Source organism: Trachypithecus francoisi, unplaced genomic scaffold (genome assembly GCF_009764315.1).
Source record: "Trachypithecus francoisi isolate TF-2019V2 unplaced genomic scaffold, Tfra_2.0 Lachesis_group5, whole genome shotgun sequence".
Taxonomy (NCBI): Eukaryota; Metazoa; Chordata; class Mammalia; order Primates; family Cercopithecidae; genus Trachypithecus; species Trachypithecus francoisi.
Window position 1 is genome coordinate 144243168 of NW_022681470.1, and position 16520 is coordinate 144259687.

The window sequence follows — 16520 nt, forward strand, 5'->3', positions numbered from 1 at the left end:
TGTGTTGCCCAGGCTGGTCTTGAACTCCTGGGCTCAAGCAATCTTCCTGTCATGGCTTCCCAATGTGCTAGGATTATAGGTGTGAGCCACCGTGCCCGGCCTAAACCCAGGACTCCTGACTTTCGTATTTGGGATCCTTTTTGTAGACGTGTGCAAGGGACTGAAGGAACGGTAATGCTGAGCTAGGCTGAGCGAGGCATGTGGAGGGCACTCTGGGCAGAGAAAACTGCCTGTGCAAAGGTGTGGAAGTGGCACCCAGCACTGTGGCAATCGAAGAGGTGGAGGAAGCACATTAAATTTTGTATTTGCTGGCCGGGCTGAGTGGCTCACGCCTGTAATCCTGGCATTTTTGGAGGCCATGGCGGGAGGATCACTTGAGGTCAGGAGTTCGAGACCAGCCTGGTCAACGTGGTGAAACCTCATCTCTACTAAAAACACAAAAATTAACCAGGTATGGTGGTGCATGCCTGTAATCCCAGCTACTTGGGAGGCTGAGGCAGAAGAATCACTTGAACTTAGGAGGTGGAGGTTGCAGTGAGCCAAGATCGTGCCACTGCACTCCAGCCTGGGTGACGAGGCTCAGTCTCAAAAAAAAAAAAAAAATGCATTTGCCTGAAGTACCTCTTTAAAATCTCCCAGCAAGAGTATGAGGTACATGCTGTTGGAATGTCCATTTTCCATATCCGTGGAGTGGAGCTCAGAGAAGGAAATGGCCATGCCCATCATCTCAAAGAAAGCCAGAAACAGCAAAGCCAGCTTCAAATCCAGGTCTGGCAAGTCCCCAAAGCTGGGTCTCCTTTTCTCTCACTCCTATGTTATGGGTTGAACTGCATCCTCTCAAAAAATATGTTGAAATCCTAACCCCTCATATCTGGGATTGCGACTGTATTTGGAAATAGGATCTGTGAAGACAAATAAGATGATGTCATTAAGATGGACCCTAATCCAATATGAGTGGTGTCTTCACAAAAAGAGGAGGTAACAAGTTTGTGGGTGCATCATTCCAATCTGTGCCTTCGTTGTGAAGTGGCTGTCTTTCCTGTGTCTTTGTCTCTGTGTCTCTTCTTTTCTTTTCTTTCCTTTTTTTTACTGAGAGAGAGTCTCGCTCGGTCACCCAGGCTGAAGTGCAGTGGCATGATCTTGGCTCACTGTAACTTCTGCCTCCCAGATTCAAACGATTCTCTGCCCCAGCCTCCCAAGTAGCTGGGATTACAGGCACGCACTACCACGCCTAGCTAAGGTTTGTATTTTTAGTAGAGATGGAGTGTCGCCATGTTGACCAGGCTGGTCTCAAACTCCTGACCTCGGGTGATCCACCCATCTCGGCCTCCCAAAGTGTTGGGATTACAGACGTGAGCCACTGAGCCCGGACCCTCCAGTGGTTTTTAGTCAGCACCCCAGAACAAAATCCATTTCTTTTTCTTTCTTTCTTTTTTTTTTTTTTTTTTGAGACAGAATGTCTCTGTGTCGCCAGGCTGGAGTGCAGTGCCGCAGTCTCAGCTCAGTGCAACCTCTGCCTCCCAGGTTCAAGCGATTCTCCTGCCTCAGCCTCCCGAGTAGCTGGGGCTATAGGTGCATGCCACCACGCCTGGCTAATTTTTTGCATTTTTAATAGAGACGGGGTTTCACCATGTTGGCCAGGATAATCTCGATCTCCTGACCTTGTGATCTGCCCTCCTCGGACTTCCTAAGTGCTGGGATTACAAGCGTGAGCCACCATCCCTGGCCCAAAATCCGTTTCTTACAAAGCTCTACTAGCACCTGTACCATCTGCCCTATCCGCTTCCCACCGTCCCCTCCTTCCTCTCCCCCCTGACTCACTCTGCTGCTGCTGTACAGGCCTCGGGCTGTTCCTCTAACATGTCAGGTGCAGTCCTGCCACAGGGCCTTTGCATGGGCTGTACACTCTGTCTGGAATGTCCTTCCTGCACTAACAACTCCTTCCTCTCTTTCCAGTCTGGTTTTTTTTTTTTTTGAGACAGGGTCTCACTCTGTCACTCAGGTTGGAGTGCAGTGTTCCTATCATAGCTAACTGCAGTCTTCACCTCCTGGGCTCAAGTGTTCCTCCCATCTCAGCCTCCTGAGTAGCTGGGACTACAGGTGTGCACCACCATACCCTGCTAATTTTTGTATTTTTTGAGAGATAGAGTTTCACTATGTTGCCCAGGCTGGTCTCGAACTCCTAGACTCAAGGAATTTGCTCACCTCAGCCTCCCAAAGGGCTGGGAGGGCAAGTGTGAGCTACGGTGCCCAGCACTGAGTCTCAGTTCTAATGTTTCCTCCCTAACCTCCCTGACCACCCCTCAAGCTCTCTCCATCTCATAACCGGCTTGTGTTTTAGCCCCAGGATTTATCTCCTGCTGACATCTTCCTGCTCATTTATTTAATTATATACTTTGTATCTATCCACCACCTTGGAATAGCAGTCCCAGGAGAGCAGGGACTTGTCTCTGTTTTGGTCATTGCTGTGACTGTGTGCCTGGAACAGCATCTGGCACAGAGTGGGCGCTCCCCGGAGGTTTCCTGGGCTTGTGTTGGAATCTTGCACGTGACTGTCACATTCATGCTGTTCCAGGGGACGTCGCAAAGGCGACCTTGACCCTTTTCCTCCCATGGCCTCACCTAGTAGCTATTTCTCATTGGAGCATGGCCAAGCAGACCCTCACTGCCCAGAAAAACCCCTTGCCTCCTTGCATTTTTTTTTTTTTTTTTGAGACAGGGTCTCGCTCTGTCGCCCAAGCTGAAGTGCAGTGGTGTGATCATAGCTCACCTCCCAGGCTCCAGCAAGCCTCCCACCTCAGCCTCTCAAGTAGCTGAAACTGCAGGCATGCATCACCACACTTGGCTAATGAATTTTTTTTTTCTTTTTTGAGATAGAGTCTCGCTGTCACTAGGCTGGAGTGCAGTGACGCGATCTTGGCTCACTGCAACCTCCACCTCCCGGGTTCAAGCAATTCTCCTGCCTTAGCCTCCCAAGTAGCATGCAGCTGGGACTACAGGTGCACACCACCACACCCAGCTCATTTTTGTATTTTTTAGTAGAGACACGGTTTCACCATGTTGGCCAGGATGGTCTTGATCTCCTGACCTCATGATCCTCCCTCCTTGGCCTCTTAAAGTGCTGGGATTACAGGCGTGAGCCACTACGCCCGGCCTAAAAAAATTTTTCTGTAGAGGTGGGGTCTTGCTATGTTGCCCAGGCTGGTCTCAAACCTCTAAGCTTGAGCGAACCTCCCACCTCAGCCTCCCATCCCATCACACCTGGGATTCCACAAGACATCAGAGGAAACAGAGTAGAAGGGGTTGGAGAACTCTGTGACACCTTTGCAACTTTTCTGGAAATCTAAGCTGGTTCCAAAATAAAACGTTTATTTTAAAAGAAAAAGTGTGTGGCCGGGTGCGGTGGCTCAAGCCTGTAATCCCAGCACTTTGGAAGGCCAAGACGGGCGGATCACGAGGTCAGGAGATCGAGACCATCCTGGCTAACACGGTGAAACCTCGTCTCTACTAAAAAAATACAAAAAACTAGCCGGGCGAGGTGGCGGGCACCTGTAGTCCCAGCTACTCGGGAGGCTGAGGCGAGAGAATGGCGTAAACCCGGGAGGCGGAGCTTGCAGTGAGCTGAGATCCGGCCACTGCACTCCAGCCTGGGCGACAGAGCGAGACTAAGTCTCAAAAAAAAAAAAAAAAAAAAAGCCGGGCGCGGTGGCTCAAGCCTGTAATCCCAGCACTTTGGGAGGCCGAGACGGGCGGATCATGAGGTCAGGAGATCGAGACCATCCTGGCTAACACTGTGAAACCCCGTCTCTACTAAAAAAATACAAAAAACTAGCCGGGCGAGGTGGCGGGCACCTGTAGTCCCAGCTACTCGGGAGGCTGAGGCAGGAGAATGGCGTGAACCCGGGAGGCGGAGCTTGCAGTGAGCTGAGATCCGGCCACTACACTCCAGCCCTGGCGACAGAGTGAGACTCTGTCTCAAAAAAAAAAAAAAAAGCCGGGCGCGGTGGCTCAAGCCTGTAATCCCAGCACTTTGGGAGGCTGAGACGGGCGGATCACGAGGTCAGGAGATCGAGACCATCCTGGCTAACATGGTGAAACCCCGTCTCTACTAAAAAATACAAAAAACTAGCTGGGCGAGGTGGCGGGCGCCTGTAGTCCCAGCTACTCCGGAGGCTGAGGCAGGAGAATGGCGTAAACCCGGGAGGCGGAGCTTGCAGTGAGCTGAGATCTGGCCACTGCACTCCAGCCCGGGCAACAGAGCAAGACTCCGTCTCAAAAAAAAAAAAAAAAAAAAGAAAAAGAAAAAGTGTGAATGAAGAATAAGGCCATCCAGGACCAGCAGCCTGTGTGCCTGGGACTGGAACCAAAGCACGGACACCCCGTCTCAAAGCCACTCCGGCACCATGGTCACAGCTGCCCCAAAAAGGGCCCACAGTCCTCACCTCCCCTCGCTCACCCGCAGAAACAGGCACTGGCCTTAGGCTTGATGGAGGATGGGTGAGAATCCGCTTTCAAACCCACTTTATTCTTTTCAGACCAGAAACATTCCTCATCGCCCGCCCTCCCTACCCTAGATCTTTACGGACCAGGGGCCTCAGGAGGGGCTGGGGAGACAGTGGTATCCTCTGCCTCCAGGGACGTGGTGCTGCAGTGGCAGTTGGGGCTGGCGCGGCCCAGCAGCTCCAGCCTCCGGGAGCGTAGCCGGGCTTGAATGGCCCAGATAGGGGGCCGGTGGCCCGGTAGGGAGGGGTCCTCGTCGCTGAAGCTGTCGGTGGTGGAGTCAAAGCTATCTTCCGTGCCGGTCACCGACTGTTTGCACACGGGGCAGGAGCGCCGGGGGGCTTGGGAGAACCAGGGGTCAATGCACTTGCAGTGGTAGGTGTGGGAGCAGGGCAGGATCTTGAGTTGGTCGCCCTCCTCGTACTCATCCAGGCAGATGGCACACAGGTCGTTGCGTCGCGTGAAGGTGCGGACCTGGGCCTTCTGGCAGGTAGACGTCTTCGCTGGCCGTCTGTGGCTGCAGCAGGCCTGGGCCCAGAGCCACAGGCGGTTCAGGACAATGAGGGTTGATACGACCAGGGCCAGGGTACGGCCCAGCGCCCAGGACACGGTCAGCACAGGGTGACGGTCCAGGTCGTGGCATGGCGGGTCATCCGGCAGGAGCAGCACATGGGCCGACTTGTCGCAGCCCAGGATGACCCGCAGGTCCTGCGAGGCAGCCTCGCCCACGAACACCGAGGGGATGGCGATCTGGCCCCTCAGGTCCTCGTAGACGTGGGTCATGCTCAAGAGGTCGTCGGAGTAGACGTTGTGCACGATGGCCGCCTCGAAGCCGGCGCGCTGGGCGTTCAGTACCTTGAGGTCGAAGGTGCAGTCGTAGCGGCGAATGAGTGCAATGGCGCCCAGAGAGCGATTGCCCAGTCGAGGGGCCTCGATGGGATGGCACGCGTTGGCTGGCTTGGCCTCCATCAGGTAGCCCCGTATGCCCTTGGGGGCCAATGGGACGCCGAACAGCGCTGGCAGATCCGCAAAGTCCACCGAGCTTGAGTTGTCTCCCAGCATGGCCCGGACCACCGCCTGCGTGGGCACCTGGAGCACCGACAAGACCAGCAAGGCTTTGACTGCCACCAGGGCTCGGCCCGGCCGTGGCCACCCCATGGTCACCCGCTTCGCCGGCTGTGTGCTGCTAGGTCCCACTGGAGACGGCAGGCAGGGGGCCTTTGGGCATCTCCGGGGCCTCCCAGGGGGCCTGTGGCCAGGATGCGAGGGCGATTGAGTTGGAATGACTGCGTGGCTCAGAGGCAGCGACGCAGCCACTGCGACCCTGGTGGCTCTAAGCATTAAGGGCCCCGGACGCAGCGCAGCATGCATCGTGTCTTTGAAGGCCAGACTCAGGAGGTGCTGGCGCAGGTGGCCTTTCTGGCAGATGACACGGAGACCAGGAGTCCCCAGGGTTCTAGATGCCCCCAGCTTCTGTGACATCGCACTGGTACATTCTGTCCCGGGAGCTGCCAGCTGCCTGGGCCTGTAACCAATGGATCATTCCTAGGTCTGTGATTTGCCGGTGCCCGGGCAATCTTTGAGAAAACTTTTTGAAGGTTCAGGGCATCTTTGGCCCCAAAGAGGCCCAGGGATGCCACAAAAGGGCTGCTGGCCCCCAGCGGTGCAGATTCAGCCCTCACCGTGCTAAGACTCTACCAGCATCAGCTTCTGGAGGTTCCTAGCAACACACTGTAGAAGGTGCAATGTTACCCTTGTCTAAGACTCCAAGAGGGACCCAGACTTGTTCAAGCCACGCCCTCCTACAATGAGGTCAGTGCTTAAAACCCAAATTCCTGACCCCCTCTCACCATCCCTCATTCTGCTGCAGCCACACGGGTCTCCTTGCTGTTCCTCCAATACACCAGGCAGGATCCTGCCCCAGGGCCTTTGCATGGGCTGGGCCTCCTGCCTGGAAAGCCCTTTCTCTCCGTAGCTGGCTCTTTTGTCCTATTCAGGTCTGAGTTCATATATCCTCAGAGCCCACCTGGACTTGATTTGGAGGGAGGGTGAAGTGCCGGGATCAGGGTGGGGCTGGTGGGGGTCAGGGGTCCCGAGTCCTCACCGCCAGGTTGGCCTCCAGGCTTGCACCAGCTTCATTCTCTTCCCTATAGCATTGCCTCTCCAGCTAGGTCTCCAATTATGCCCCCGGCCTGAGCTTCAGCCCTGGGTATCGGCCTCACCTTCTCCCCAGTCCCCATCCCCCAAATTTCACAACCTCAATCTGTCTGCAGCCCACTCAAGTCGGATTTCTGTCTCTGCCATTCATAAGCTGTATGATGGCCGGGCGTGGTGGCTCAAGCCTGTAATCCCAGCACTTTGGGAGGCCGAGACGGGCGGATCACAAGGTCAAGAGATCGAGACCATCCTGGCTAACACGGTGAAACCCTGTCTCTACTAAAAAATACAAAAAAAAAAAAAAAAAAACTAGCCGGGCATGGTGGCGGGCGCCTCTAGTCCCAGCTAATCGGGAGTCTGAGGCAGGAGAACGGCATAAACCCAGGAGGCGGAGCTTGCAGTGAGCTGAGATCAGGCCACTGCACTCCAGCCTGGGCGACAGAGCGAGACTCCATCTCAAAAAAAAAAAAAAAGCTGTATGACATCAGCTAAATTCCTTAGCCTCTCTGCGCCTCAGCTTCCAGACCTGTAACATGGGCATAATAGTCTTTCCCATGCTCTAAACTCTCCCATGGTTCCCCATTGCCCTCCAGGTAAAGGCCACACTCTTCTCTGTGGCCTACATGCACCCCTGTGGTTGGGCCCCTGCCAATCTCTGAAGCCTGGATGATTTGCAATGCCCCAGAGGCATCTTGCTTTGCTCCCCTCTAGAATTTTGCAAATGCCGTTCCCTCTGCCTGGAACAGAATTCTTGCTCCTCAACTTCACTTTGCCGGGCTGACTACTTAGTCTTTAGGTTTTCTGTATTGGCCTAATACCTCCCAGAGCAGCCCTCAGCCAGTGACAGATGGGAAGTGGTAGGTAAGTGCCCCCACTCCCTCCTCCCTCTTATGGGACAAATTGAAGTATGTTCTACTGTGTCTCCTAGAGGTCCCCAGTCGAATGAGCCCCAGAAGTCAATGAACCCAGTACTGTCTTGTCAATGAGCCTGCTACTGTCTCCTTCCCTTCCCCACCCACTTCTCTCCCAGAGCTTCCTGAGCTCACCTCCCACACAAATCTCTTATACCATGTAGTGGGTGGAATTGTGGCCCCAAGAAGAGATGTGGAACCCCTAACCCCTGGTTCTGACCAACCCCTGTCAATGGACCTTATTTGGAAATAAGATCTATGCAGATCTTTTCCTTCTAAGAAAAGGAGACGAGGCCGGGCACGTTGGCTCATGTCCATAATCCTAGCACTGTGGGAGCCTGAGGCGGGCAGATCAGTTGAGGCCATGAGTACATGCTGCCTTCCCCAGCTAATTTTTGAATCTTTTTTTTTTTTTTTTTTTTGAGATGGAGTCTCGGTCTGTCGCCCAGGCTGGAGTGCAGCAGCGCGATCTCAGCTCACTGCAAGCTCCGCCTCCCAGGTTCATGCTATTCTCCTGCCTCAGCCTCCCGAGTGGCTGGGACTACAGGCGCCCGCCACCACGCCCAGCTAATTTTTTTGTATTTTTAGTAGAGACGGGGTTTCACCGTGTTAGCCAGGATGGTCTCAATCTCTTGACCTCGTGATCCGCCCACCTCGGCCTCCCAAAGTGCTGGGATTACAGGCTTGAGCCACCGCGCCCGGCCTTAATTTTTGTATCTTAATAGAGATGGGGTTTTGCTATGTTGTCCAAGCTTGTCTCAAACTCCTGACCTCAAGTGGTCTGCCCGTCTCAGCCTCCTAAAGTGCTGGGGTTACATTTGTGAGCCACCGTGCCTGGCCCCTGGTGGCACTCCTGCCCCTGCTCTGTCTACTGCCGCAAACAGAGGCCGCACTATCCAGAGGCCACTGCCTTGGCCACTGTGGAGGCCGCACTATCCAGAGGCTGCTGCCTTGGCCACTGTGGACAGCCCTTGCAGGCCAGTGCTACCAAGCAGAAGCAGACTTTTCAGTCCAGCAGGCATGAGGGGAGGCGAGGGTGGAAAAACAGAAGGAGAGACGGACAAATGTAGTGGTCAGGCTCGGGCTGGCTGTGGTATGCAAGACCCAACTGCAGTGGTGTAGGCATATGGGGCTGATTTGCTCCTGAATGGGAAATGTGAGTAGTCAGTCCTGCGATGGCATGGAGATGCTGTGGTGTCTGCAACCCAGACTCCTTCCATCCACCATATCCTCAGTAAGTGGCCTCCTCCTCATGGGACAAGGCAGCTGTGTGAGCTCCAGCCATCATATCTGCCTCCCAGGCAATAAGGAGGAAAGAGTGAGGAAGAGCTGACTCTGCCCCTTTAAGGACACTTCTTGGAAATCCCAGGCACCACTTCTGCTCATACTGCATTGGCCAGAATTAGTCATGTGGCCATGCCTGGCAGAAAGCTTGCTAGGAAACGTAGTCTTTATTCTGAATGACCAACTCTTCAGCTGAAAACCAGGACTTCTATTACTATGGAGGATGAGAGAATAGATGTTGGAAGTGTCCAGCACCACCTGTCACTCGGACACACTTGAGTAACCTGGCCTTCAATGACTGCCCAATACATATTTTTTGAATGAATGAATCCCCACACCTCCAACTTAGGCCTCCTTCAGTGGTGAGTGAGCTCGCTGTCCCTGGGAATGGAAATCAGCTTTTTCCGGGCCCTTCTGTGTACCAGACTCCAGGCCATGTGGCTTCACTCCACCATTCAACCACTCTGAGCCTCAGTTGCCCCTTCTGTAAAAAAGAGGTAGCATCAGCACCTGTACCACGGGGTTCGCTGAGTGTGAAAAGTGATAAGCATAGTGTCTGCCACCTACAAAGTGCTCTGTCTGCATTTGTTGATGGCCTAAGTGACCCCCCCACAGCCCAGTTATAATATTGGGTGATCACAGCTACTCGGAAGGCAGAAGCGGGAGCATCGCCTGAGCTACAGTGAGCTACAGGCTACCGTGAGCTCTGATCATGCCGTTACACTCCAGCAGTGGGCCACAGAGCAAGACCCCATTTCTAAAAGTAGATATTGAGTGATCAAACTGTGATGGGGAAAACTCAGGCACTGTGCCAACCCAAAGGGAGGCACCTGGCTTATTCTAGAGAAACTGGAAGGCTTCCTGGAGGTGGTGTTTTCTAGACTGAGAACAGAATGAGCAGTAGATAATGCTATGAACAGGAAATGTGATCCTGGCAGCTAGAACAGCACAGCAAACGCCCTGCCTGAGTAGCCTGGTTTGGCATCCAGTAGTTGCTTAATAAGTGAACATAGAACTTCCTGCCATCACTCAGGGCCTGCCCCCTCTGCAAAAGGGTCTCAGCTTCATCCCGGCTTCCTCAGTCCCCCAACAGCCAGGCCTGGGCCCTTCTCCAGCCGCCTCCACGAAAGCAGAGTGGTGCCAAGGACTGGCAGCTTAACGAGGCTGGCCCGTGCCAGCCCCGCCAGCCCCCACCTTGGCTGCTGTTCTTCCTGAGAAGCTGCCGAGGCCCCCTCCTGCCCAGCCAGGTGGTGCCCCGTCTGTGTTTGTCTAAGGGGGAGTGTGGCCAAATGGGGAAACTGAGCCCCAGAGGAGCGGGGCACTTGGGGATGGCAGGAGCCTTCAGAACTGCCACTGAGCAATGCAGCCTGCTGGGCGGATGACCACGCTTTGCAGGAAACTTCACTGACCCCCTGCAGCCAGGGCCAGGTTCCTGTGGACGCCCCATCTTCCAGAGGGGGGAAACTGAGTCTGTGACATGGGACCAGACTCACTAGGACTACAAAGCCGCAAAGTGACTGAACTGGGATTCGAACCCTGGCCCCATGAAGGCAGTCACTGAGTATTAAGGGTTCCCCACTCAGTGCCTACATCTGCGCTGGGAAATACAGTTCTTGGGCCCCTGCCCAGCCCTCAAGGAGCCCCAGGCTTTGGGGGAGAGATGGACCCGGACAGCCAGGGCTGAGGGAGCCCAGACAATGGGGTGCAGGGCAGGCTTCCTGGAGGAGAGGAGATTTCAAGTGAACCTGAAGGACAAGTAGGAACTTGGCAAGAAAAGTGGAAGTTGGGGGAAAGAGCACACCGGGGGATGCCCGGTTCACAGTCCGTGCGAAGGGACAGGCGGTGCAGTTGATTGTGAGCATTTTGGAAAACTGCAAAACAAGTCCTTAGGGCTAAGATGAGGGAGGGCTGGGATGTTTGAGGACTTAATTACCAAGCGAACTTAATTACAAAGCAAAGGCATTTGCTTGTGTTGCCACTGATTTGTCTATTCTGCCATTCAGCAAGCATTCCCTGAGGCTGCACCCTGGCTGGGCAAGGCTAGGTGGGTTCCAGGGCATCTGCAAATGAGGTTTAGGGCTTTTGCCCACAGGAGGACTCAGGGAGCTAAGGGCTGGTGCCTGCTGGATTAAACCTCCCCACACTCCTGCAAGAGAGGCCATGTTAATCCCACCTTCCAGTTGAGGAACAGAGAGGTGATACGATTTACCTGAAGCCACACAGCACACCAGGGGTCAAGCCTGGATTTAAACCCGGGTTCACAGAGCCCCGCGTGCTTTGCTCTTTCACTCGACTGCCTCTTTTTATTTTTATTTTTATTATTTTTTAGAATGAGACAAGGTCTTGCTCTGTTACCCAGGCTGGAGTGCAGTGCAGTGGCACAATCTCGGCTCACCACAACCTCCACCTCCTGGGTTCAAGCAATTCTCCTACCTCAGCCTCCTAAGCAGCTGGGATTACAGGCGTGCACCGCCATGCCTGGCTAATTTTTGTAGTGGGTTTTGTCATGTTGCCCAGGCTGGTCTCGAACTCCTGCCTCTCAATCCATATTTAATGAGCACCTACTATCCGCTAGTGCTGTGCTGGGGACACTGCTGTGACCAAGAGAGACCTCCACTCTCAGGGAATTTATTATCTAATGAATTGCAGTGTTTTTTGTTTGTTTGTTTGTTTGTTTTAGTGCAACAGGGTGATGGAGTAGCAGGTTAGGGAGGGGGCTGGTGAATTTAGTTAGGAGTGATCAGGGAGGGCCTCCCTGAGGAGGTGACATATGGGAGCGATTCAGCTGGGTGCGGTGGCTCATGCCTGTAATCCCAGTACTCTGGGAAGCCGAGGTGGGTGGATCACAAGGTCAGGAGTTCGAGACCTGTCTGGCCAATATGGTGAAACCCCATCTCTACTAAATATACAAAAAATTAGCCGGATGTGGTGGCGTGCACCTGTGGTCTCAGCTCTTCAGGGGGCTGAGGCAGGAAGAATCGCTTGAACCCAAGAGATGGGCAGAGGTTGCAGTGAGCTGAGATCGTGCCACTGCACTCCAGCCTGGCGACAGAGCGAAACTCCAACTCAAAAAAAAAAAAAAAAAAGAGATGGGAACGATTCAACCACAGAAGGACATGAAGGGAGATGTGGGGAACAGCATTCCAGGGAGAGGGAACAGCAAGTCTGGAGGTCCAGCGGCAGGAAATGTTGAAGAGGGCAGTGTAGCCAGGGGAGACTACACCAGGGAGTAGAGGAGAAGTGGTCATTAACATTTAGTCTACAGATTTACGAGTTTTGACAAATGCATGATCATGGAACCCCACCACAATCAAGATACAGAACAGTCCCATCTCCCCAAAATGCTTCCTCATGTCCCTTTGTCCTCTGCTGGGAATGCTCCAGTGGACAAAACCTGTCTTGGTCAGGCATGGCGGCTCACGCCTGTAACCCCAGCACTATGGGAGGCTGGGGCGGGAGGGTCGCTTTGAGTCCAGGAGTTTGAGACCAGCCTGGGCAACATGATGAGACTCCGTCTGCACCAAAAAAAAAAAAAAGCCAGGCGTGGTGGTGTGCACCTGTGGTCATAGCTACTTGAGAGGCTGGGGCGGGAGGATCACTTGAGCCCAGGAGGTTGAGGCTGCAGTGAGCCACGATTACACCATTGCACTCCAGCCTGGGCAACAGAGGAAGACCCTGTCTCAACCAACAGAAAACAGGCCGGGCGCGGTGTCTCACTTCTGTAATCCCAGCACACTGGGCGGTCAAGGCAGGTGAATCACCTGAGGTTAGAAGTTCAAGACCAGCCTGGCCAATATGGTGAAACCCCATCTCTACTAAAAATACAAAAATTAGCCGGGCGTGGTGGCATGCACCTGTAGTCCCAGCTACTCAGGAGGCTGAGACAGGAGAATTGCTTGAATCCAGGAGACGGAAGTTGCAGTGAGCTGAGATCACGCCACTGCTCTCAAGCCTGGGCGACAGAGCAAGATTCCATCTCAAAAAAAAAAGGAAAAAGAAAAAGAAAAAAGAAAACCAGCCAACCAACCCTCACTCCGCCCCCACTCACACACATACCCTAGTCTCTGCCCCTAGCCCTTTCCTGGAGTTAAACACACACGCGGGGGTTCCCTGAGCAATTTCCAGAACATCATTATAAATGGGAGCATACAGTGGGCGGCCTTTTGTGTCTGGCGTTTTTCACTCTGCAGAATGCATTTGAGAATCACCGACATTGTTGCGTGTCTCGGGTGCAGTTTCCTTGTGACTGCCGAATAGCGCTCCACTGCGTGGAGGTGACCCGGTTTGTTTATGCCAACACACCTGCTGGATCGCTTCCAGTTTGGGGACATTAGGAACAGAGCTGTTAGAAACAGCCAGGTACGGGTTTTTGCACGGACCGGGTGCATGTTTCCATATCTCTTGGGCAAGTTCCCAGGAGTGGGATTGCTGGGGTGGGGGTTGGTGAACGTACGTCTAACTTCGTAAAGAGTTAAAGGGTTGCACTGTTTTGCCTTCCCATGGGCAGCGTAGGAGAGCTTCGGATGCTCGCCATCCTCACCCGCTCTTGGTATTGTCAGCTGAAAGAATTTTAGCCGTTTTAGCAAGTGTGAAGTGATATCTCACTGTGGTTTGGATTTGCATTTCTCCAGTGACTAATGGCATTGAGCATCTTTGCACGTGCTTTTTTTTTTTTTTTTTTTTTTTACCATCTGTGTGTCTTCTTTGGTGAAGTGGCAGTTCAAGCCTTTTGCCACAGGGAGCTGATTAATGCTTTTAAAGGCTTCCTTTGATGCAGAGAGTGATGGGCGGAGAGGTGTGGAGAGGGAGGAAGTGACGGTCTTGATCCAGGCAGGAGCTGATGGGTGGGTGTGGAGGGGTGAAAGTGGGCCAGTTCTGGAGGCAGAGCCCTTGGCTGAGATGTGGAGGAGCCAGAAAGGAGGCGTATCTGAATGACAGCTGAGAAAACTGAGCCCAGAGAGGGAAAGCAACTTGCCAAGGTTGCACAGCAGAGCAGTGGTAGAGCCAGGATTTGAACTCATTTCTGAGGACTCCCTGACCCCAGGACTGCCCCAACTGTGTGAGGATATCAGAGCTCTGATGGGTCTCTCTTACTGACTTGGCTTGAAATGTTCAAGAACAGCAGTTCCATCTTTTTTTTTTTTTTTTCTTTTTTAAGACAGTCTTGCTCTGTCACCCAGGCTAGAGTGCAGTGGTGTGATCTCGGCTCACTGCAACCTCTGCCTCTCGCGTTCAAGCAATTCTCCTGCCTCAGCCTCCAGAGTATCTGGGATTATAGGCACCTACCACCTTGCCCGGCTAATCTTTCATGTTTTTAGTAGAGACGGGGTTTCACCATGTTGGCCAGGCTGGTCTCGACCTCCTGACCTCAAATAATCCGCCTGCCTCAGCCATCCAAGGTGCTGGGATTACAGGCGTGAGCCACCGCGCCCAGCCAGCAGCTCCATTTTTTCAGGGGCTCAGGCCAGAAACTTGGGATTCCAGCTCAGCTTCCCTCTCCCTTTCTCCGGACCCCTCCCTCAGCAGGCCCTCTGGGCTCTGCTCTGAAAACCAATCCTGAACCCATCCACTTATCCCCGTACTCCTGGCTCCAGCACTGTCACCACTCATAGGGACCAGCCCAGTCTCCACCGCCCTGGTCTCCCAGATCCCACCCTCAACCCACCACAGACTGTTCCCTCCACAAAAGCCAGAGGGCACCCGTGAGCACCTGACTCAGGCACCATCCCTCCTCTGCCTATAACCTTCCATGGCTCCCACCTTCCTTGGGTCAAAGCCCACGTCCTCCCCATGGCCCACAATGCCTTGCAAGTCCTGTCCCATCCCTTCCCTGCCCTCTCTTCTTCCCCCTCTTCCCCTCACTCTGCTCCAGCCACACAGGCCTTCTCGATGTTCCTCCGACACGCCAGGCGTGGTCCTGCCTCAGGGCCTTTGCACAGGCTGTGCCTCTGCCTAGGATGCTGTTTCAACACGGCTTCCTCTCTCACTTCCTTTGATTCTCAGATCAAATATCAGTGCCTCATTGAGGCCACCCCTGGCAGCCCGTTGAAGCTGCAACTACCCCACCCTGAGGAACCTCACTTCTCTGCCTTGCTGAAGTTTTCCTCACTGGATTTACAACTCTCTGACATAATGCTTTGCTTTTTAAAATTATCTGTTTCCCCCAATAGACTGTGAGCATCACAATGTTGGAGACTTTGTCCCTAGCATGCCCAGAATATAGATGTCGCCCAGTAGGTGCTCAGTGGTTATTTAGCAAATGAATGAATGACTGAATGAAACGCTCACCAGGAACCCCCACATTCTCCTGAATTCCCCCTTAACAAGCCTGTAAATGCTGAGGCAGGAGGATTGCTTGAGTCCAGGAGTTCGAGACCAGCCTGGGCAACATAGTGAAACCCCGTCTCTACAAAAAAAAAAAAAAAGACCAAACCAAACCAAAACAACAACAACAAAAAGCCAGGTATGGTGGTGTGCACCTGTGGTCACAGCTACTCAAGAGGCTGAGGCAGGAGGATCACTTGTGCCACAGAACAGCCATGACTTGCCCAGGGCCACGTACCCCGAAAGGTGCAGGGCTTGTCAGACCCACTCGGAAATCAGTCTCTGCTTTGGTGAAAACCCACCTGCTCTTCAACTCACAGTCAACAAGGGCTGTTAACCCCCTCAGTGCCTGGCCTGTGCTCCGGGGTCTGAGCGGGGCTCCGGCCCAGGGTCCCTGCTGGAGGGGAGACAAATGTGGAGAAATACAGGGCTACAGCAGCATGGAGGCCCAAGCACCTCCCTCCCCCACACAAAACCCAGTGCAGTTCCCTCTTGCCCTTTGCCAAGGCTTCAGGGAGGAAATGGGGGCAAAGAGTGTGGAAAGGAATCCCAGTGTGAGCTGAGGAGGCCACCTTCAGGATGGAACCCCTGACTATGTGCTTGCATGCCTGTGGCAACGGGGAGCTCATTCCTGCACGTGAGTCATTCTTCTCTGTTTTTAAAATGTATTTTATTTATTTATTTATTTATTTATGAGACATGGTCTCACTTTGTCACCCAGGCTGGAGTGCAGTGGCGTGATCTTGGCTCACAGCAACCTCTGCCTCCCGGGTTCAAGCAATCCTCCCACCACAACCTCCCGAGTAGCTGAGATTACAGGTGCCTGCCACCGTGCCTGCCACCATGCCCGGCTTATTTGTTTATTTATTTATTTTTTATTTTTCGTAGAGATGGGGTTTCGCCATGTTGGTCACGCTGGTCTCGAACTCCTGGCCTCAAGTGATCCTCCCACCTCAGCCTCCAAAAGTGCTGGGATTATAGGTGTGAGCCACTGCACCTGGCCCATTTTTCTTTCTTTCTTTCTTCTTTTCTTTCTTTCTTTCTTTCTTTCTTTCTTTCTTTCTTTCTCTCTCTCTCTCTCTCTCTCTTTCTCTCTCTCTCTCCTTCCTTCCTTCCTTCCTTCCTTTCTTTCTTCTTTCTTTTTTTTTGAGCTGGAGTCTCGCCATGTCACTCAGGCTGGAGTGCAGCACCACAGTGTCAGCTCACTGCAACCTCCCCCTCCTGGATTCAAGCGATTCTCCTGCCTCAGCCTCCCAAGTAGCTGAGATTACAGGTGCCTGTCACTGTGCCTTGTTAATGTTTGCGGTTTTAGTAGAGACAGGGTTTCACCATCTTGGCCAGGCT

General features: G+C 53.4%; 1 protein-coding gene and 1 long non-coding RNA gene across 2 annotated transcripts in view; one reads left to right on the plus strand and one right to left on the minus strand.

Moving 5' to 3' along the window:
• Positions 1-4504: 4504 nt before the first annotated feature.
• Positions 4505-5943, minus strand: ZNRF4 (zinc and ring finger 4). Its single transcript, XM_033198008.1, has one exon. It carries the CDS (start codon positions 5869-5871, stop codon positions 4579-4581), a length of 1293 nt encoding a protein of 430 aa, XP_033053899.1. The 5' UTR covers positions 5872-5943; the 3' UTR covers positions 4505-4578.
• A 70-nt stretch (positions 5944-6013) lies between these two features.
• The window catches only part of LOC117075060, a 32137-nt gene continuing 21630 nt past the window's right edge, over positions 6014-16520 (plus strand). Inside the window, exon 1 of the long non-coding RNA XR_004433830.1 lies at positions 6014-6312. This is a non-coding gene — a long non-coding RNA (uncharacterized LOC117075060). The remainder of the gene's footprint in view (positions 6313-16520) is intronic.